The sequence below is a fragment of the Nycticebus coucang genome, chromosome 9, assembly GCF_027406575.1.
Source record: "Nycticebus coucang isolate mNycCou1 chromosome 9, mNycCou1.pri, whole genome shotgun sequence".
NCBI lineage: Eukaryota > Metazoa > Chordata > Mammalia > Primates > Lorisidae > Nycticebus > Nycticebus coucang.
The window spans coordinates 6118343-6142805 of record NC_069788.1 but is presented as its reverse complement, the minus strand read 5'-3'; the positions used below and the strand labels follow the sequence as shown (position 1 = coordinate 6142805).

Genomic DNA, 24463 nt, shown 5'->3' with positions numbered 1-24463 from the left:
TCATTCAAAATGCTGCTGCATAAACTCGAAACCTAACTGGAATACTAGCAAAACTATAATGCTGCCTTTGAAAGAGCAAATCAGGTTCAGCGCCCAGAGCACAGTGGTTATGGCGCCAGCCACATACACCAAAGTTGGTGGGCTTGAACCCAGCCTGGGCCAGCTAAAACAACAATGACAACTGCAACAGAAATATAGACAGGTGTGGTGGCAGGCACCTATAGTCCCAGCTATTCAGGAGGCTGAGGCAAGAGAATCACTTAAGCCACTTAAGTTTGAGGTTGCTGTGAGCTGTGACGTCACTGAACTCTACCAAAGGAAATATAGTGGGACTCAGTCTCAAAAAATAAAAAATAAAAGAGCAAATCAAAACAGTCCGGAGCAAATTAAGAAGATTAAGAAATACCTATTGGGCGGCACCTGTGGCTCAAAGGAGTAAGGCGCCAGCCCCATATGCCAGAGGTGGTGGGTTCAAACCCAGCCCCAGAAAAAAAAAAAAAAAGAAATAAAAGAAATACCTATCAAATTTATTTTACTTAACTATGGGATACCACCAAAATCCATGAAAACATAAACCATATCTAAAATACTTTTCTTACATTAAGACAACTGTTTAAAGATTTATTATTTAAGAGTCAATTTTGAAACTATTTATTCCCTCCTACTAGAGCACTGTATTTTCCTAAAGGAAAATATTAGTTATGTGATTACATAAACAAAACTTCAGAATCGCTGAAACGTATTATCATTCTTGGTTACTAACTCTGTCATATGTACAAGAACATGATTCGCAATATAACAGTAAATATTTTCAGAAATTTTCTGTTTTCCACAAGAGACTTTCTAATGTAGAACTTTGATGAAAAATTAAAGGGAAAAAATAAATCTTACCAGCACTAAAAGAAGAACAGATCATTTGAACCCCAGGCCGTGGGCGCTCTGTAAATTTAGCAGGTCTGGGACTGCAACATAAAAAATAAACAATTAAAAATATCATAAGGGACCAGTAATACCAGAAATAAGCTATTTCAAAAAATAATCACAGAGGACAAAATTAAATATGAAGCAACATATGGCACCCTTCCTAAAAACAATTTAGAAATCATTACGTGTCATAAATCAACAGATAACTGTAGAAATTCTAGATGTAGATTTTACAGAAGATCCTGACTACCTAACAATCTCTTTTTTTTTTTTTTTAACATAACAATCTTAACATGGAACAATCCCAAAGTCACTGTTATACTAGACATGTAGTTATTAGTTACATTCACTTCTAACTGAAGTCTCGGTTTTTCCTACAGTAATATAGTAACAGAAATATATAACGAAATAAGCTATTTGCAAATATGAAACATACTAGCTAAACAGGGGCTACCTTTGTGGCTTATGCGTACCATCAGTAACTGAACTTTTCCACTATTAGACAATGATAATTAAGCTTCTCCCTCTGTCTTCTAACGTGACAAAGTATGTCCTTCAACTGCTATCTCCATGCCTCAGGCCACAGACTGGTACCAATTCATGGCTTGGTAGGAAGCAGGACCCACAGCACCACCACCTGAGCTCCACATCTTGTAACTCCCAAACCCCCTCCCACACCATAAAAAACCTGTCTTTCGTGAAACTGGTCCATGGTGCCCAAAAGGCTGGGGATCATCGCTTTAAAACTTCAAAAAGTAAAACTATTATACTTATGAAATTTTTAGAGAAAATCTGATGGCTCATCTGACTCTTACGTTAACTATAATGCTTCTTCAAAATAGTGATCTACGATAAACAGGTTACATTCAATTATATTTACATTAATTGTATAACTATATTACACATGTTTATATTACTATTGACATTAAATGTCTGATGTTAAATCAACCACATTAGAGAAAAAGCACAGATTTTTAGTCATGATAATAGCTCCAATACATTTAACAATGAGTATGTAATGTTCCAGTATACTGATTATGTTTGAAGTCCTACTTATTATACCTTTTGACCTAGTTTTTCTCATACTAGGGAAAATGCAAACTACATTTTAAGCCCTATGCCTGAGTGTACTGTGGAACTTCCACAGTACATAGCAATCAAATATACAGTGGTTTCAGTTTTATAATCATTTAATGAAAAATTATATAGATCAAATATTTCTAATTAATTATATACTCTGAGCAATGCAAACTGTTCTTATTAATACAGAACATAAAAATGATTGTTAAAAATTTGAAGTTAATAAATCTGCAAATAAATTGTTTTAAGTTGGTATTTATAATACATTTTAATATTAATAAGCTCTCATATAGCTGAGCAGAGATAACAATTAGAGAAAAAAGTATTTACCAAAACATCCTTAAAATCTAAACATTTATCCAGAACAAAATCCAACTATAATTTAAGTAAATTAATCTGAATTATGGAGAGGCATCCAAACGTACTACTTTCACTCATATCTTCCTAGAATATGTAAATAGTCCTAGAGATTGCCATTTCAAACAAATTTTATTTTATATTTTTAAAGAGAAAAAGCAAATAAGGAAGATAATTTATTTTTAAAAGCACATGAGGAAATATTTTAAGAGGGCCTTGGACTGAGATTCTGAGTTCAGTTGCCACCTCTGCCACTTCTGAGGTGTGTTACACAAGTTAACATTTCTACACCTCAGTCTATTCATCTGTAAAATGAGGGTTAACAATACAACCTATCACTGAGTTGTTGTTAAGAATTAATTAACTTTAATCCAGCAAAGTGCTAAATCAGGGCCCAACAGGCTCACCTTAGTGTTTTAATTAGGTTCCACAAGTTCTATGGTCTAGACAGCCCATCAATGAATAACTGCTGTCTAAGTGGGTAGAGTGGTTAAGAAGGGCTCCTGATGGCACACTTGTAGTAGTATTCAGATCCTAGCACCTCCGCCTCCTCCTACTTATGCACCATGCTGTGCTCCCGTTTTTGCTCCAGAGATAACTGTACCTTTGTCATAGGGTTGTTATAAAAATTAATGAGATAAAGTGTTTAGTACTAGCTTAGCAGTGTAAGTGCTTAAGAAAAATTTGTAATCATCTTTATCAGTGTATTTTAGGATTCCTATTCTTCTAATACCTAGTACAAGTGTGTTTAGATAGGTTCCTCCTACCCAAAAATCTCTTGAGCTGGCTTCTGGTTCACACAGTCAACTCAGATTACCAATCTAAGAAGCAGCATGTTTACTGGTGGAGGCTGGTAACATATACAGAAATTCTAAGCAAACAGATTTGATTTTCCAAAGCTGAAATTTTTTCAATTAATGTAGATAGTTGCGGTTCTGAAGTCATTTCCCTAGATTATACAAAAGCACTACAGCTCAATGCAATTTTTACCCTTTAGAGTTAATTAAACCCTATGTGATATAACTATATGAACAATCTACATTGTGCCAATTGTTTGGCAAGTTATCAAAATGTGTAAAATGGATCATTCTTATTTTTATGCCTGAACACTAAGAAGTTTAAGGAACAATGATAATAGCAAATAGCAAAAAATACTACTTGTAAATAACCGGAAAAAACTTTCATGTGCCAAAATAAGAAAATCACTAAGCAAAATACATAATAGCTCAGTAGGATATAATGTAAGCTATTAAAAGTAATATAAAAGCCTAGGATAACATGTTAGGGGAAAATGAACAGAAAATTATACACATCTCCCTAATTATATCTACATATAAAAACACATTCCTGGGGGGTGGGGATATTGTCTTAGGCTAGTTAATTACATGTGATTCTACATAAAGATTCCAGGGAAAAAACATTTATATAGGAAAAACTCACTTTTCAAGCATCCAGAAACATGAATATTACTGTAATTAGCAGTGTAACCCTCATGAAGCACAAACAAAGTGAGAGTTTAATTCTGCAGCAAAACATTTGTTGTTCTTATCCTAATATGAAGATAGCTAGTCACTTTTTTGTTTCTCTATGAAAACAATACCGGAAAGGATAGTTATCCCAATCAGATCCACACAGAGTAAAAATACACCGAGGAAAGCAATCACTAACAATTAAGTATGGCTATTGTCCACATACACCATATCAGTAAAATATTTCAACTTTATTTAAATATTATAGAAAGCCTAAAATAAAACCAACTTACTTGGTCCAAAGAACTATGTTGTGGACACAATCTTTGTTGTTTTTTTTTGTAGAGACAGAGTCTCACTGTACCGCCCTCGGGTAGCGTGCCGTGGCATCACACGGCTCACAGCAACCTCTAACTCTTGGGCTTACACGATTCTCTTGCCTCAGCCTCCCGAGCAGCTGGGACTACAGGCGCCCGCCACAACGCCCGGCTATTTTTTTGTTGCAGTTTGGCCGGGGCTGGGTCCGAACTCGCCACCCTCGGCACATGGGGCCGGCACCCTACTCACTGAGCCACAGGCGCCGCCCCACAATCTTTGTTTTTAAATGAAGGATAGTTTTATTATGTTACTCAAGTCACGGCCCCTCGATCTGGCGTAAGAACCAGTCTATAGGAATGTTCATACACAGTAAAGTTTAAGAAGCATGCCCCTCATTAGAAACAATTATCTAAACATTACTACTTTAAAATGACAAAGGCATTCATATTTTATTAAATAAATCAACTTGGGTTGATAATTTATAAGCAGAAGTCAGAAATAATTACTGAGATAAATGTTCTAATCTGAATGACTTTCTACACTGGGAGTGGTAGAAAAGGCCAATTCCACACTGCAATCACTGGGTACTTCCCTGTTCAAAGACTGACCCTGGGGCAAACACAGTACTTCTCTCCCACTGACATCCACTTAAGAGACAAAGTGCAAGAAAGCAAAGGACCATAGGACAGGGAAGTGCTCTAGTCCTGAACTTATCCATTTTTTAAAAGTTGTTTTAACTATGGGAGCATCATTTAGCTTTTCTTTACCTCAGTGTTCTTAATCAAAAGATAATACTGTCCAGCCAACTTGCTTTGATTAACCAAGATACAAAACAGGTAAAAGCACAAATGCAAAATGCTACTGCAGGGAGACCGGGCAGGGGTGGGGGTGCATCTGTCTGTCTTTGTGTAGTTTAATGAAACTTTTCTGTTTTCCTGTTTCCCTAGATCTACAGTAGTATCTGGAGTATATAAATTGGGTAACATAAAAGATTAAAATTATTCTAAAGAACAGTGTTAGGACCTCTCAAGATTATGTTCTTAGCAACAAAAGGAGCTACTGAGACAAAACTATGCAGCACATAGAAATGAGTGGTAATAAACCAGGGACAGAGGCAGAGGTAGAACTAGGATAAAGATCAGAGAAAAAAAGAAACACATGTTAACATGAGAAAATTTTTCTGTCAAGCATAAAAAAGGGGAAGCCTAAAAAATAAAAGAGGTCAGGAAAGAAAGAAAAAATATTTCTGTTCACTCAAGGAAAAGTAAATTCTTATTGTTGACTACTTTATACTTTTGCCATGTCAACCATTAAGCACATTTATTCTATGAAATAAAATAGCAACTAACTTTATTTTAAGGGTTCCAGCATCCCAGAGCCAAAAACAAATAGTGCCATCTGCCCCCGTAGAAGACAGATATCTCTTTGAGCCACTGCACAATGGTGAGAACTGAAAAACAATCACAGAAAAAAATCTTTACAAGAAGCATGACACAGTCCAAATAATAAAATCCACTTTTTACCATACTAATAGCAACTACCAGTAACCGGTAGAAACACCCAGAATTGACAAAGGCCACAGCTACCATCTTAGTCAAAGCCCACATATTTGTAAGGAAAGCAGGAACACTCCTTTGTTTAAACTGGCCTTGTATACTCGATTATACAAGTGACTTCTTTTTGTTTGTTTGTTTGTTTATGAGACAACAGTCTCATTGTGTCGCCCTCGGTACAGTGCCAGTAGAGGACTGAGACGTCACAACCCATAGCAATCTCAAACTCCTGGGCTTAAGTGATTCTCTTGCCCGGGCCTCCCAAATAGGTGGGACTGCAGGCGCCTGCCACAATGCCCAGCTATTTTTTGTTGTTGTTGCAGTTGTTCTTGTTGTTTAGCTGGCCCAGGCCGGGTTCAAACCCACCAGCTTCAGTGTATGTAGCTTGCTCCATAACCGCTGTGCTACGGGCACTGTGCCTGTGACTTTTTTCTTTTCTTTTTGAGACAGTCTTACTGTATCGCCCTCGTTAGAATGCTATGGCATCACAGTTCACAGCAACCTCCAACTCTTGGGCTTAAGCGATCCTCTTGCCTCAGCCTCCCAAGTAGCTGGGACTTCAGGCGCCCGCCACAACGCCCGGCTATTTTTTTTTTTTTTGGTTGTAGTTATCATTATTGTTTGGCACACCCTGGCTGGATTCGAAACTGCCAGCTCCAGTGTACGTGGCTGGCGCTCTAGCTGCTAAGCTACAGACGCCGAGCCTATAAAAGTCACTTCTTAAAATGTACTTTAAATTATAACCAAAAAGTATTTTATAGATCAGAAAATTACCTGTAATGATGTGATAGACGCGCTATGGCCCTGAAGAACAGCCAAAGGTGCACAGGTTCGAAGACACCAGACTCGGATCATCTTGTCACAACTTCCAGCTGCTATCATGGTATTCTCATAGTTTACAGCCATGTCTGATATCTCAGCAGCATGTCCTCTTAACGTAGCTAATAATCTCCCATCATCTGTTGCCCAGATTTTTACAAGACAATCATCAGAACCCTTAAAGTAAGAATGGATATTAGAATTAATCCCATAAACCTTAATTCAAGTTCTTAACACTGATAAATCATCACTTTTACATCCACTTCAACAATTACTTTTTTAAGTATTGAAAAGTGTTAAATATATGTGTTAGAAATTCTGCTCTACATAAAACTCTTTCTTAAATTATTCACTTATGAAGAATATGTGTGTCCCTACCAACAAATAAAAGCAGAAAGCTGGTGATAATATTTACCTCTGGTCTCCTACCTACCATTCAAAGTAATGTCTATCTGGAATCTCTTAAAAGAACTTGAACTTCTGAAATAATAAAACTATAATTACAAAACAAATATAATATACCATGGTGACTAACACTATGTTATTTTGTATATAAACTGAAAGTAAGCGCATTCGTGACTTTTTCTCACGGCATTTCCTACCATTCATCTTCAGCTAAAAACATGAAATCACCTAAAGCCAATTAGGGGAAAAAAACTAAACTTACCTGTACACAGTCAATAAAATATGTAAATTACTTGTTTGCTATAGCAGTGTAAGTTAAGAAAGAAATTGTAAAGGATACAGAGTTTCCTATGAATACTTATATTTGGAAATAAACATTCCAATTTTATATAGTCGACATACTTTACTATTTTTTATTATAAAATTTTTAAATATCAAAAAGTAAAAGAATGTTATTAACATTCTGATGTATTAACATACATCACCTCAAAGTCAAATTTATCAATATTTTTGTCACGTTTTCTAGATTTTAACATAAAATTAAAATAGGAGTAAATACTTTAAAAATTACTGATTATCTGTAGGAAATAAAGAAAGAACTGTACCACACTATAATTTCCGGAAAGCTAGCCTACACCACTACCTGGCACAGGGGAAGTACAGTAAGGATTTGTTGAGTAAGGAATGGCTTTACAGCACTCATTCAACTTAAGTTTTCTAAATTCTATGAAGTGGATCAATTTATTCACTACATTTGCTTATCTTACTTCCAAAAATTAAAGCAGAATTTGGTTTATCTGTATTCCAGTACTAAAGTAAAACATTAAGCATGCTAATGTAGGATTAATAGAATTATTAATCATGCTTCCTAATCCTGGTATTATTCATTTTGCTCTTATGAATCTGAATTGAAAGTGCATTTCGCATTCCACTATATAAGGTGTTTCACATATTTTTCATATTAATAAACAAAAAGCAGCTGAAGTCTTTCGACCAAAATGTAAACTTTAATGAAAGGAACAGAAGCAATACATGATCAAAAAATCAGCCTCCAGTGACTTTTCAGCAATTAAAAACTAGGACCAAGCATGATGCTCACATCTGTAATCCCAGCATTTTGAGAGGCTGATGTGGGAGGGATTACTAGGGGCCAGGAGTTCAAAGCAAGACTCTATCTCTTTTTTTTTTTTTTGCAGTTTTTGGCCAGGGCTGGGTTTTAACCTGCCACCTCTGGCATATGAGGCCAGCGCCCTACTCCGCTGAGCCACAGGCGCCGCCCAAGACTCTCTCTCTTAAAAAACAAAACAACAAAGACCCATAGAGAAATCTAACAAGAAATCCTACTACATTCCTACAGGGTTTATTAATAAGTAATCATACCAGTTTGTAACTTTGCTCTGTTGAGACAAGTACAAAATTGAAAAACTATTTTCCTCCAGTCAACCTTTCTTTTCTTCCATCAATCTGCAGAAGCGAAATGGCTGACTGACTTTTTAGGGAAGTATGACTCCATTATACTCTTCCATGAGCTACAGAAATTCCTGCTCTTACCCTTATCCTTAGCACTCATAACTACTGGCAAAATTTCAAACAAAACTTCAAGCCTCCTTAAGCAATTTCTATTATCATGCATTGTTACTGTCATCACTGATGTATCTCTGTGGAAATTTGAAACTAAAGGGTGGCGCCTGTGGCTCAAAGGGGTAGAGCGCCGGTCCCATATGCCGAAGGTGGCGGGTTCATACCCAGCCCCGGCCAAAAAAAAAAAAAAAAATAAGAAACTAAAGATAACCTGGGAACAAAGTCAATGGAGTTCTTTTAAAATGACTGTAAGAAATACAGATAACATACACAAAAATAAATGACCAAAAGGACTACAGAAGAAAAATTTAAAGTTACTCGGCCTTTTTAAAAACACTATGCATTTTAAATGAATGTGGAAGGATGAATTAAAACCTGATAAAAAATCTTTTTAGTAAGACCAAATTGTAGAGCAGAATTTAAACAAACTTTCTACAAAAGCCTACCTCCAGCTCCCAATCTTTAACTAAGGTCAATAAAGCAAAGAATAGAACACTGTCAACAACATATGATACATCTTTTCTAAAATTTATTAAGGAATAAGAAATAGAGTAGAGATAGAGTAATTTTAAAGAAAATAGGAAGGAAATTAGATGACTGTGAACTTAGCAAAAACAAAACAGTATCTACTAATTCCCCAAAAGGGAGAGGGAAGAAAAGGAAAAAATGAAACGAGACAGTGAAGAAAGTTTAGAAATGCATTGGAATAAAAGCAATAATTAAGAAAAATTCTGTAAGCTAAAGTAAAAGACTACTGATTTTAGAAACACCTCAACAGACATAGTTTTTTTCAGCAAAGCAACAATGCCCAGGAGAAAACAAAGGAGTCACTTCTTTTCAATAACATCTAGATGCTGCTGCTAGGTAAGGCTGGAGATTGAGAAAAAAAGAAACCTTGGGAATACAAAGTGTAAGTGAAAATAAAAAATTAGACTAAAAAAACTTTACCTGAGGAAGACACAGAGCGTTTTAAGTACCTGTTGAGAACCTTGGGTTTAACGTGGTAAGGCTGCCACGAGAGAGTTTGACGTAGACAAGGTCTGGCCACTGTGATACTTTAGACGGATCTTGGTAGTGTCTATGTGGGTGACAGACCTCAACCTTAAAAAAGAGGCCTAACACAGAGAGAGAGTTTCTGGGCATTAATCAGCCCATAGGTAGCAGTTGAAAAAATGATAGCAGGTTAAGACTGCTAAGAGAAACTATTTAAAGTAGATTTTTATCTAGAAAACTAGGAATGGTTTTTTTTTAAAACTCCATGACTGGGTACAAAATGGAAAATGACTTCTATAATTTATTTTTAAATAAAATTATTAAGCTAGTGTTTAATCTGAAACAAATTTAAGCAAGCAAGAGATCCCTACTTTCACTTCTCAGTAACATTGAATTGTCATTATTAGAAAGAATGCTCGTTAATAAGTTACCATTTGTCTACTTACATCCAACCTACTGTAAGCTGGAAAAATTACAACAAAATGTAACAGCTTTCAGCTTACCAAAATCCCAAAACAAAATGAGACTCCAAATTTACGATGATGAAGCCAAGGAAAAGAAGAGAGTACATGTCTATTTTTCCAGAAAATACAATAGCAGAGTTAACTTATTCAAACCAAAAATTTGGCTAGAAGTACCCTAATGATTAAAAAACAAAAGTGACCCTAAAATAGTCAATATGCTCTGCACTTGAGGACAGAGGAAGAAATGGCATCAGACGTTCACTCTGGAATCAGTGTTATTTCATCTAATACTGTTAAATACAGTACAGAGGTAGTGGGACTAATGACTTTTCCTTCCAGCATGCAACCAGGATCACTTGTGACAAACAATTCTCATTTTTTTTTTTTTTTGGTACATCAAAAAAAAAAAAGTTCCCCTTTTATGAATCCCTTTGGAAATCGCAATGTTTCTTCAACATAAAAAGACTTAAGAGGCAAAACTCATATGAACAAAAACAAACACAGTAACTAACTGGTCCCAGACACTGCAGGCTTGGTTCCAGACCCCCACAATAAAGCAAGCATGGCAATAAAGCTTTCCAGTGCATATAAACATTAAGTTTATATTACGCTACAGTTTATTAGGCATGCAACAGCACTGTCTTTAAAAAATGTACATACATTAATTAAAAAATACTTTATTGTCGGGCACTGTGGCTTGCGCCTATAAACCCAGATATTTGAGAGGCTGAGGCAAGAGATCACTGAAGACAAGAGTTTGAGACCAGACTGGGCAACACAGTTAAGAGCGTGACTTCAAAAATTTATTTGAAAATTTAGCCAGGTGTGGTGGCTATAGTCCCAACCACTCGGAGCAGGAGGATCATTTGAGCCCAGGAGTTCAAGGCTGCTGTGAGACCTGGTCATATCACTGCATGCCATCCTGGAGAACAGGGTGACAACTGTTCTCTCAGAAAAGCCACAAAACTTTATTGCTAAAAAATATTAATGATCACATGACCCTTTAGCAAATCATTGTTTTAATGGTGGCAAGCTCTTGCCTTGATGTTGATAGCTACTGACTGATCAGGATAGTGGCCTCCTGAGGGTGAGGTGACTCTAATAATTTCTTAATATAAGACAACAATCTAGTGTACCACCTTAACTCTTCTTTTAATAAGAAAACTTCTCTGTGGCATTTGATGGTGTTTGACAGCATTTTGGCCAGTGTAGAACTTCTTTCAAAATTAGAGTCAACCACCTCAAACCCTGCTACTGTTTTATCAACTAAGTACTGTTTATGAACTTTGTTATCATGTCAACAGTATTCATAGCATCTTCACTGGGAGTAGGTACCATCCCAAGAAACCACCTCTTTGCTCATCCATTAAGAAGCATCTCCTCCTCCATTCAAGTTGTATCATGGGGTGGCCACAATTCAGTCACATCTTCAGGCTTCACTTCTAATTCCAGCTCTCTTACTATTTCTACCACATCTGCAGTGACTTCCTCCACTGAGGAAGTCAAAGTCATCTATGAAGGTTGAAATGAACATCATCCAAATTCCTGTAAATGTTGATATTTTAACCTCCATGAATCACAAGTGTTCTTAATGGTGTTGAGAATGGTGAATCCTTTCCAGAAGGTTTTCAGTTCACTTTGTCCAGATCTATCAGAGGAATCACTATCTGTGGCAAGTTATAGCCTTACAAAATATATGTCTTAAAAAATAAGACTCAAAAGTCAGAATTACTCCTTGGACTGCACAGCGGATATTGTGTCTCAACAATGGGCTTAAAATATGTAGTAAACACGCTGTGAACCGATAAACCATGCTGTCACCCAGGCTTTGTTGTCCCATTAATAGAGCACAGGTAGAGTAGACTTAGCATAATTCTGAAGTGCCTAGGATTTGTGGAATGATAAATGAACACTGACTTCATCTTCAAGTCACCAGCTGGTTTAAGACCCCAATAAGAATTAGCCTGACCTTTGAAACTTTGAAGTCTTGAAGCCAGGCACTGATTTCTCCTCTGTAGCTATTTCCAATGTAAGATCTTCCTCCTGTACGTTGAAAATCTGGTGTTTCAAGTGTAGCAGTTCTCTTCATTGATCTTAGCTGGGCCTTCTGAATCACTTTCTTTCCTTTTTTTTTTTTTGAGACAGAGCCTCAAGCTGTCGCCCTGGGTAGAGTGCCACGGTATCACAGCTCACAGCAACCTCAAACTCCCGGGCTTAAGTGATTCTCCCGCCTCTGCCCCAAGTAGCTGGGACTACAGGCGCCCGGCTGTTTTTTGGTTGCAGCCGTCATTGTTGTTTGGCAGGCCCGGGCTGGATTTGAACCCAGCTCTGGTATTTGTGGCTGGATGGCTGGAGCCTTAGCTGCTTGAGGCGCCAAGCCCTGGATCACTTTCTGTGGCTTCTCCATCAGCACTTGGTGCTTTACCTTACACTTTTATGTTCTGAAGATAAGATGGCTTCTTTCCTTCAATCTCATGAACCAAGGGAAGTTCTCTCTCAGACTTCCTAGAATTGAAGTTAGGGCCTTGCTCTGGATTGGGCTTTGGCGTGAGGAAATGTTGTAGCTGGTTTGGCCTTCTATCTAGACCACTAACATAGCAGCAGCCAGGCTCTTCCACTTTCTCATTATTCGTTTGTTCACTGCAATAGCACATTTCATTTCCTTCAAGAACTTTTCCTTTTCATTACAACTCTTTGACACCAGAGGCCTAACTTTTAGCCTGTTTTTGACTTTCAGTATGCCTTCCTTACTCTAGCTTTTGATTTATAGGGAGAGACATGTGAACACTTACTTAGAGGCCATTGTATGGATATCAGTTGGCCTAGTCAGGGGAGAGATGGGGAAAGGACCAGTTGCTAGAGCTGTCAGAAAACATACAATATTCATTGTGTTTGCCATCTTATTTTGATACAGTTTATGGCACCGCAACACAATTCCAACAGTAACCTCAAAGATCGATGATCACAGACTACCATAACTGATATGATAAATCCTTGAAATACTGCAAGGGATTACCAAAGGTGTCAGAGACAGGAAGTGAGCATATGCTATTGGAAAAATGGTGCCAGTAAACCTGTTCAACTCAGCAATGCCATAAACCTTCAATCTGCATAAAACGTAGTATCTGCAAAGTACAATACAGCAGAGCACACTGAAACACAGTGTGACTGTACTAGCATTTTTCATAAAGCCTAGGCAATGTCTAGTAACATATCTGGCTTTTTTGCTAAAGAAGACAATTTCCATAGGTCTTTGCCGCTTAGTGTCCTCCTTTGTTAGACACTTGGGCATGAAAATTCTCCTCAAAATCCAGAAAAGATGGCATATATACTGACATGAAAATCTCACAAAACAACTTCAGACACAAAGCCATAAATCAAAGCAAAAAGCAACCTGAATCTAATGTCTGTATCCACAAATTTTAATGATACAAACAGTTTTTGGAAGTTTAATTTTCAAAGGGCTTAACTGAACTATTTACTTATTTATTTAAAGAAAAGCTAAGTTTCAGAACAACTTCACAGAGTTCTTTCGGGATGGCATACTCAGTAGCTATTATGATAAATAAAACATTTTTCTATACAAGGCCCATTAATCAGTTATTAATGCAACACAGGTAGAAGATTAGAAGTGACAACTATGTAAACTGACAAATAATAATTTATTGAAAGTATAAATGACAACAGGGCTGCAAGCAGAAAACTACAAACATTTGGAAACAGGTTACTTCTGCTCTGATGACCTTAACATTAAAATGTGGTCCTGTAAGCCTTTCACAGCTATGAGAAGCATCAATTATGCAGTCCAGAGACCACTATTTTGACATGAAAATGAAATAAATTATGTGATATTTAACTGAAAATATCTTTATTTGCTGATCCTTGAAAGCCTCCTGTTATCTGACAAAGTCAACAAAAAGAATTCTGATTTCTCTTGTGGCTACTTTATAGCTTTACCTCTTAGCCACTAGAATAAACAGTAGAAATGAACGTTAAAACGTCACGTGTAAATGTACTGTAATGCATAGTACAACTTCATTTCCTTAAGCTGAAAAACCATCTGCTCTTCAGTAGAAATATAAATTGCTCATAATAATTTACATTTATCTACCCCTCCCCTTTCAGGAAGAGGCCACTGGCTGACTTTCTTACCAATCTATCAGACCTCTGAGGTCTGACAATTTAGTTTGAGAACTCATCCTACAAGAAGTGCTACATACCTCACTGCGAGTAATACTATGCTCACCTCCAAAGTGCTCCCCTCAGCCATCTGCTCCCTATTTGATAATCTTTTCCATTTCCAGGCTTTATTACTCACCTCTAGTACCCAATTCCTATACTCTGGTTTTCCTTTCCATTACTACCAAACACACTGAATGCTCACTGTTCCTTCTACACAACCTCCTATGCACCTTTAAAAAGTAGTTTGAATTTCAAACTTATATAATGTTCAAGAATAGTATAAGTGTCTCTCATATTCATCACCCAGATTTATCAACTCTTAACAATTCCCTGCATTCACTTCAGCACCTTTCTTCCCTCCCTCTCCACATAACATACACACACCAACATGCACACATACCACTGTTACCATTATTACCTTTTTCTGAATCATCTCAGAGCAGGCTACTGACTTGATACCCCGTTACCTCTAAATAAAGCAATGTGTATTTCTCTAAAGCAAGGAAGGACACTGCCTACATAATCTGGGAAATCAATAATAATAATACTATCATTCAATCTATAGACCCCGCTTAAATTCTGTCGACGTTTTTATCAACAACATATTTTCCCTTTTTGGCCCAGGACCCCATTCAGCTGTAAATATTACATTTAATTGTCATATGTCCTCAAGTTACTTCAATTCAGAATATTTTCTCAGGTTTTCTCTTTCAGATCCTCTGCTGTCTATAAAAAAATACAGACCTTACAATCTTTATAGCATGACCCAGAACTTGGGTCTGTTGAATGTTTCTTCATGACTAAATCTAGGTTATAGCCTTTGCAGGAATTCCACAGACAAGGGCTGTGTTTTTCTCAGGAAACCACTTCAGAGAACAGTGTCAACCCATCCCACCACTAGTGAAGTTAACCAGGTCAGGTTAGTGTTTCCAAGGTTTTGCCTCTGTAAAGTACAATTTTCCCTTTTTCAACTAATTAGTGCCTTGTGAAGATGTATTACAAGTTTATACCAAGATCTTTAAATCCAGATCCTCTACCAACTACTCAGTCAGCTGAGAGAGCATTTTGGAGACAATTCTAGGCAAAGGGAGTAAACTAGTATAAAGACTTTAAGCCATAAATAGCCTCTGCAAATCTGAAGTACGGGAAAAGACCAGCACTAACTGAAGCACAGTAGAAAAGGATGTATCTGAGGACAGACAGGCATATGCAGCAGACAAATACAGATGTAGACGCCCTAAGAAACTCTAAGTTTCCTGCAAAGAAAGAAACTTACTCATTTTTATACCTCTAATTGACTACTTGATTCATTTATCATCTGTTGTATGTCTACTATTTGTAACAGATACTCTGCAAGGCAGTACAGGTCTAAAAAAGTATAAGGGAAAGTCTTTGTTATTTAGTCAGCTTGCAACTTAACAGGAAAATAAACATCTAAATAAATTCATTCCAACACGGTAAAGAACTACAATATAACCGAAATACAAAGTTCAGTGGTAGTACTCCACATTCAGACAAAAATCATTTTTTAATTGTCGAAGCTTTTTGAAAGTTTAGTCTACATTAAAATGTATTAAATGTTTTAATTCCCATTCCCTCCTCAGTACACTGCAATCTCGTAACTATCCCTTATGTTAACATAAAACATTTGTTTGGCAAGGTTATTATCTCACTCTGTTGAGGCTATAATAAAACACCTTAGATGTGGTATTATAAACAATAAAAGTTTATTGCTCACAGTTCTGGAAGCTGGAAGTCCAAGATCAAGGTGTCATCAGATTTGGTGTCTGGTAAAAGCTCTCTCTCTGCTTCACAGACAGCGCCTTCTAGCTGTGTCCTCACCTAGTATAGAGGTGAACAAGCTCCTTTGGGCCTCTTTTACATGGGCACTAATCCCAAAGTCATCTCTTAATCAGACTTCATTGGGGATTAGGTTTCAACACCTCAATTTTAGAAGGAACAAAAACATTCAGACCATCTGAGACCAGCGCAAACAAAAGTGAGACATTGTCTCTACTAAAAATAGAAAAACATTGGGCTGGCTGCCATGGCTCATGACCTGTAATCCCAGCACTCTAGGCGGCCAAAGCAGGTGGACTGCTAGAGCTCAGGTGTTCGAGACCAGTCTGAGCAAGAATGAACCGCCCCACCCCCAACCCCGTCTCTACTGAAAATAGAAAAACTAGCTGGGCTACTTGGAAGACTAGGGCAGGAGATCTCTTAAGCCCAAGAGTTTGAGGTTGCAGTGAGTTACCATGCCATGTACTCTACCAGGAGCAACAAAGTGAAACTGTCTCAAAAAACCACATTCAGACCATAATAGTCTTCAATGACCTTGCCAAGTCCAAAGGATACCTTTTAGTCTTACTTTTACTTTAGTTTTCCATCTTTCATGAAAGCTCACCTCTTGGCTTTTAAGACACCACATCTGGCTTGGTTGTTCTCTGGCCTCAGCCTGCTTCTCAGTCTCAATTATTAATTCTTCTTCTGTCTGCTTTAAAAGTTGAAGTTTCAGCCTTCTTACATTATAGACATTAAGAGGTGATATATTCCATTTCCATACCGAATGATTCCTGAGCTAATCTTCTAGCCACGGTCTCTCTGCTAAGTTCCCACTGCCTATTAGGTATTTCTATTTGGCTTTCCATATACTATCTCAAGCTCAACATGTCTCACCTTCTCCCCTTAAATTCCTACTACAGTAGACATGACTTTCCATTAATAAATTGCCCAGGTTAAAAACATGTCAACCCACAGTCTTGCATCTTAATCCCTCCCTAAATCAAATCAGTCTCTGAAGTCTTAGAAATCCTATTTTTCATCTGTTAATTCCAACCCTATTTCTGTGACTCTCCTCAAGCCCTGATGATTTCTTTCATGGATCACTGCCTTTTCACAAATTTCTCTGTATATATAGTTTCAATCCATCCTTTACAATAATGCCAAAGCAATCATCAAAAAGAGTAATCCACTCACTCTTCTCTCTAAAACCATCATTCGTGAACTCTCCAATGCCTTCATAAAACAAAGCCACTACTCAGCAGGTGTCACAGAAGGATCTTTCTGATTTGGGTCCCCACTAACATTTATAGCTCTTGTTTAGTAATGAGTCATATTTATTCTATGCCATATCAAATAAAACACAATTACATATTACATTTCCCCAAGGTTTGTAAATGTCTTTCCCTATGTTAGCAATATCCAAATCAACTCAGCTGACTTATCACTGATCTAGTAAATTTCCCTTACCATTTCCTAACACAAATCTAGATTAGGTACTTCTCCACTATGATACCTCAGTATCTTGAACACCTCTGTCAAGGTTCTTATCACATTGCCATAGACATTATAGGTATTTTACCATCTGTAAATACCCCAAGAACAGATCTTTCGATTTCACATTCCAAGTTCTCAGAACAGTGGGTGGCTCATAAAAAGACTGAAGTTGATTAAGGAACCCATAAACTCATACCCTTTACTACACTTACTATATCGATGGAAACACTTCATGCTCCTTTGCTTTAATCTGAAGATATTTTATGTTTCTGAAAAGGAGAGGAAAACCCTACTTTTCATATTCAATGTACTTTTGTATTATGAGTGCTTTAGTTCTGAGAATTCATCTGCTCTACTTTTCTTTGGTAAGTATTGTTTAAGGCAGTGATTCTGAAACTAAGTAAAAACATTAAAAGGCTAAGACAGAATAAGAGAGCAAAACCCGACTTGCTAATTATTCTACCTCCCTCCTTCGGTTTTTCTAATTATTACACTGGAAAAGCATCCATTAATAAAATATTCTAGTGCAAAATAATGATACATTTTCCTAATACATAACTTCACTTATCAATTATAATCATTTCCTTTTACAGTATTACATAATGTTTATAAATAAGATTTTCTTAGGTAAAAGATAAAACAGATTAAACTGTAGCAGCAGGTAATATGCATTATTTTGTGTAAACCCACAAAAATCCTATCAGGTTGGTACTATTATCATCTACTCCCCTCCCTCTTTTTTTAAGAGTTGCTAACACTAGAGAGTGAAGAGGTTAGGCAATATGCCCAAGTTACACTACCAGAAGTAGTAAAACTGTGTCTAAGAGACTGCTAATACAAAAACTGATGCTCTTAACCACAGTACTACACTGAGGTCTGACAATTAAATTCATGAATTTGTCTCAGAAAAAGTGCTAGTCTAATCTTCAAAGCAATTTCGGAACTCCTTCTGGAATGACCATCAGAGCTGACATCATATGGCACACAAACACACCCAACAACAATAATGAATGCCACTGAGCAAGACACACATGCTGACACAAACACAGCTGTGAGACACTGATATACCAAAGTTACGAAACCTTACCAAGCTGTCTGCCCAGTGCTGCCAACATAAGCACACAGTAGCAAGTTCATGAACTAAAGTAAGACCTTGTATAAAGCTTCTAGCTCTGCCTATTCAAGAGAACGAATCCCTTTGAAAAAGCTTTTCAATACATGTACACAAGTACCTTAGAAATAAATCTGTAAGGTATTAAAATACCAAATACATTAATAAAGAAATACTGTTTGGTCCATTACTGAAATGTTACTCTAAAAAAACAACAATGTGTTCTCTCACAGGGATCTTTCACTGGTCAGTCATGATCTTAAGCCTCATCCTATCAATTTTCAAGACTGATTTTCAAAGCACTTGCCAGAGTCTGGTATGTTCTTAATAGAATGAGAAAAACATCCAGTATCCATCCTACTTTAGTTGTAATATGAATAATGAACACATATGTACCCCCCACCCTGTCACCGTATCTTTGTATTTATCATGAAGTAACATTCTGAAGTATACAGCTATAAATCATCAGTAAAAAATTACAAATAAGATGGAGTTTGGTACAAGTAGCAAATTCTACCAGATACCTAAAACATAATATTTTGAAACTTCTGGTGACACCACTGTACAGTAGTACAGGGCTACTTTCTTCCTCTTATTTATGCACTTTCAACTAAACGTAATAATCAGAAAAGAGCTTCCTCTTCATATATCATTCCTGTTCCCCAAATCCAACACCCTTAGAAGTAGGAATTAAATGTTGAGAAAATGATAGAAAAATTTTCTGCACAGGGTGAGATCATAAATACTTTAGGCTTTATAGGCCACATGGTCTCTGTTGTAATGACTCATCTCTGCTATTACAGTGCAAAAGCAGCCACAGACAACATAAAAACAACAGACAGTGCCTGTGTTTTAATAAAATTGTATTTAAAAAGAGTAAGAGGCAGGCTGGATTTGACCCACAGACAGTAAATAGGATGCTCTTCCATGCTACTGAACTCATGAGACAGCAATAAGCACATTATTTCACTGCACTTTCCCTTAATATTCCAAAAAATTATAAACTAATTCACATCACAACATACACAATGCTTCAAGTATGACAAATATTATAATCCCTATCATTTTTAAAGAAAGAATTCCCACAAGGTACTTTGTTAAAAATTAAGATGTTTTATACTTTTTATAATCTCAGTACAATGGCATTAATTTTAGACTCACCAAAATAAAGTACAAATACAATGTAATGCTTCCTTTTCATTATTTTATTACTTTTTAAAAAAAAAATCCGTCAAACATTAGAAATGCCTAATGTAGTTTAAGTTTTGAGAGCTGAATTTAAATATTACTATATTATACTTGAATGGCTAAAATAGTTCTCAATTACTTTTTGAGAGCAAATTATTAATGTGGTTATATCAAGTGCATTAACAAATACTGTATAGAGACAGCTACACAGAGCACAATAGCAATAAAAGAAAAGGTAAAAGGGGAAAATATTGAATTAAGAAATGATCTTCAAATGCCTAAGGTAGACTAGACCAAAGGGAAAAGAAAAGTATAAAAATCATTTCCTGCATCCTGTTTAGCTGTTCCACAGATGACTAGGTGGGAGTATGTGTGAAGGAGAAGTAGTAGGTATAAATAGGTTTCATATAAACCAGTTTATATGAAAATTTACTAAAAAGAGGACTCTATAATTATAACCATAAAATTTCAGCTGCACTCTTCAAAGACAGAGATGAAAATTTCCATGTTAACTTCCATTTCCCATTTTCTTATTTTAAAGGACATTAATGACCTTGTAAATGAACGCATACCTGCAGCCCACAAAGTATTGCTTCAATAATAAATATAACCAAAATACTGTAATAACTATTACCCTTAAAGGCCTGTAGTAGTTATATAAATTGTAATATTTCCAAAAGTAATTTATTCACTTAAAAGAAAGATCAAGGGGGGTGAGGGGGTGCGACACCCGTGGCTCAAAGGAGTAGGGCAGAGGCCCCATATGCCGGAGGTAGCGGGTTCAAACACAGCCCCGGCCAAAAACTGCAAAAAAAAAAAAAAAGGGGGGGGGGGTCAGCTCTAATGTTCCACTTTTCTCCACTCAGCAGATTAAAAGACAAAACAAATAAACGTAACCAGGTTCTTTAAACACATCATCAGATATTTTGAAGATGGAGATGTTAAGGATAAAAGTCAAAAAGCAAAGTGTCTTAGATATACTCAGAATTGCTGCCTTTTCTTGATCACTATTTTAAGGGAAATTTTACACAGCAAGCGGTTATCTAGAGATAATATAAAAAGCACACTTAATAATCACATACGATTAGCTTAAGAAACTTGGGAATTGTCCTTAGTTTAGAATTAAATTAATGGTAAGACACTTTATAAAATGTCAGCATGATCTGATAAATGCTAAGAACTTATTCACAATGTAAGACTGTAACTGTGACTGTGTTACAACACGTCTTTCAGGAACATCTCAAATTTGGATGAAGTCCAGACTTAAGTAAAATCTTTTGTTTTAGTAAGTTAAATTACCTCAATTTCCCATTAAAAGAAAACAACCAGAAGTTTTGTTTCAAGTTTACCTATGAGCAGTTATTCAATTTCATAAATGAATAAAGACAATACTTTAGAAATCACTTACAGTAAATATCCGTCTGCCAGTTCGATCAAAAGTTACACAGTACACAGACGACAAGTGTCCAAGAATCCGTTTGTGCATTTTCATGTGCTGATACACTGCAGTTGGGACAAGCCGCTCAAGTCTGTATTTTCCATTCAGCTTCCTTGAAAACAGAGTATCCGCTACCAAAAAAGGGGGGGAGGGGAAATAAACGTAATCTGGAAATTAATTTTCTTAAATTATCACCTTTTAAGAATTCACATATTATAATGTCATCTGTAAAATAAAAATGCTTCCTAATATATATGGTATCTAACTAAAAAGTCTTCAAAAGTAGTCAATAAAAAAACATTTTTTTCACCTGAAATAAGGTTAAGGAATTATTATTCTCATTTAAAGAAGCAAATGCAATTAAATGACCTGTCCCAAGTCACAAAGTAAGGTATGAAACTAGGATTAAAACCTAGATTTCTTTGTTTTCTGGCTAGTGCTCTCCAAAAACCAAAAACATTTTATATACACATTATCTTTTTTTAAAGCCCTCCATTGGACAGTTTTTCTCACAAGAGCAAATAAAACTTCAGTGAACTTTTCATCAACCAGTAACATGTGCACACTTTAAAATAACACATGGAATGATGCTTTAAAAAAATCTTGGAAAAAAAGCCAAAGGAGTAAGTCACTGGCATCATGAAAGAAAATAATGAAACTGGGGATCTTGCTGAACACGTGAACATGTTCCTTTTCTAGACCTCACTGAACATGTGAACATGATTCCTTTTCTAGACCTCACTGGCTCTCTTTTCAAATCATTCATTGTATCCTTCAAGATCAGACTTATTTTCTGCCCCAAAGCCTGACAACATTGACTCCAACAGCAAATGTCCTCTTTCATCTAAATTACTAGTGTGTTTGTTTTCTGTGCTGATAACTTACAGAAAAGGTGCTCAATAAATATATGTTTATTGATATGTTTATATGATCTGCAGGCGCATTATTAACCTATAAATTAATATACGGCTTTTTTTCTAACTCTAACTGCCCCATGTATCAGATAGCACTAGAGTTTCCCACTTTAGTGAGAAAATCCTTATACTGCCCAGGTTCTGAGCCTAGCAACTATGTCTTAAAGTTGATAAACACAAGTATCTTTGTGTATATTGTAAACATTCTCAGTATTTCTTAATATTTACATTCAATGTATGTTTGGCTCATACTGTATTTACAAACAATAACAACAAAAAACTTTGGTCTTGGTTAAGACATGTAGATAGACGTTGCAGATTCTTAAGCAATAATATTTCAAAGCAGAATTACATTTACTTAGATGTTCTTTTATTACAGCAATCATTTAATATTTTGATATTTGCTGTTATTGTTTGTGAGATATCCCAACGTCTGGGAATGTCTACGGTTAAGTTCTGACAGTTGTTAAGTTAGTATGTTTAGAATTAGTCTGGTTATACAAAAATTTAACAGAGACTCAGTAATTTTCCATCATAGCTTAGTCCCTGACACATATTCTTTATGTGCAGAAATGGCCTGGTAAAATGACATTCCTCAATACTGTGACTCCAAACTGACTTAGTGCAAGAACCACACACATCACTGTCCAGCCAAGTAAGAACACAAATCATCTTATCCAAATACCAAGGATTGCTGTGATCTCAAGAATCACCTGTCTGTTCTGTAAGAAAGTGGGGATATACCTTATAAACACTGACAGTATTACCAAAATGTACTTACTTCCCTCTATCTAAAGTTTACAAAATTCTCAAAATATCAGATTTTATTAAAATATTTAACACTATTCAGATGTACAAATGATTGTGGGAGATAATTAAAATATCAAAACTATTATTTCTCAATGATGAAACTATATATATGAATTTTTTTTAGATGAATTTGTTACAAATTCTTCTTAAAAATCAGAGAAGATAAAGTTTGTTTGTTTTTTTTTTTTTTGGAGACAAGAGCCTCAAGCTGTCACCCTGGGTAGAATGCCGTAGCATCACAGCTCACAGCAACCTCCAATTCCTGGGCTCAAGCGAGTCTCCTGCCTCTGCCTCCCAGGTAGCTGGGACCACAGGTGCCTGCCACAAAGATAAAAGTATTTTCTAAGCAAAAAATATTTCCCTTACACAAGAGAAAATATTACTGTTCTCTTAAATATAAATCTAAGTAAATCTCTAAATCTCTACCTGAATGGGAATTAAATATTACTTTCATTTTGGAAGCCAAGTGAAAAATAACCTTTTCAAGAAGTTTACTTCACAGTCAACTCTTCAAGTAAAACTTTCCAGAAACACAATAAGTGAAATATATTGACAGTTAAAACTATATCCTACACTACCCTCTGTAATGCTTAGTTTCCAATTAACTAAAGCAGAAAGTACCTAGCAGAGTCCTTGCTCTCAACAAATTCACACACTTGTACAATACTAAAATATATGCCATATACAGAAAATGCAGAGATTCCCAGGTAGTAAGTTGGTGTTTCAAACTTCATAACTACAGGAGTCAGAGAAGAGAATGTAAGTATGGATCAGAAGTTAAAGCACAACTGAAGAGGAGGAATTTGAAGAAGGCCTGACAGATCAAATAGGTAGGTATGGAGGATGGTGTGAAACTCACATTCGATGAACTCCCCTTCTCTTTTATTATATACCATTTACATAACGTCCATGTCCCCTACCAGATCTTAAATACGTAAATACAGAAATTCTCTTGTATTTTTCACAACTCAATGTAGAGGCCTTTTAAATAAAGAAGTATACAAATGAATTTTACCTTAAGAAGATAGAAAAGATGGTTCATTTAATTTACAGTTTCATGGCAATTATTCACTTCCTAAAGAAATTAGTAACAGACTAATTGCATTTTGGAGTAAAAAGGAAATGACTCTTGGATTACAGAAACTCCTTAAATTTTATGGAATTGGAATGTCAATTTTTAAAATGAGCACAGTTAAACAGATATAAGAGGACACAAAGGAGTAAGTTCTTTAAATGACATTATTATAGTTTTTAACTTAAATCAAGTAACATACATGACTTTGGTTTAAAAGTACATTTATTTTCCTAAGTAGGTGATGGGAAATATTCTTAAAGCCTACCAAAGCAAATCTCTGTCTTTTTCATTTGGCAAATACTTTCTTCTCCTCCAGGGCCAGTTCAAATGTCATCTTTCCTAGGAAGACTGTGGTGAATTTCAAAAGCATACTAACTGCCCTCTCACATCACTCATCTGCTCAAAACTGCAAAGCTCTTCATTTCTTTCAGAAGCAACACCTCCTCCCTTCCAGATCAGCCTACCAAGCCCTGCATAAACTCGTTTCCCATAAGCTCTCTGAGCTG

The 24463-nt window shown here is 36.1% G+C and overlaps 1 protein-coding gene across 2 annotated transcripts in view; it reads right to left on the bottom strand.

Moving 5' to 3' along the window:
• Window positions 1–24463, bottom strand: part of PHIP (pleckstrin homology domain interacting protein) — a 150420-nt gene that overhangs the window by 88059 nt on the left and 37898 nt on the right. For both annotated transcript variants that reach the window (XM_053601655.1, XM_053601654.1), the window contains exons 7-10: window positions 21129–21289; window positions 6476–6697; window positions 5498–5598; window positions 892–962 (exon numbers count right to left, since the gene is read on the bottom strand). In XM_053601655.1, the coding sequence (XP_053457630.1) occupies window positions 892–962; window positions 5498–5598; window positions 6476–6697; window positions 21129–21289 (555 nt within the window). The remainder of the gene's footprint in view (window positions 1–891; window positions 963–5497; window positions 5599–6475; window positions 6698–21128; window positions 21290–24463) is intronic.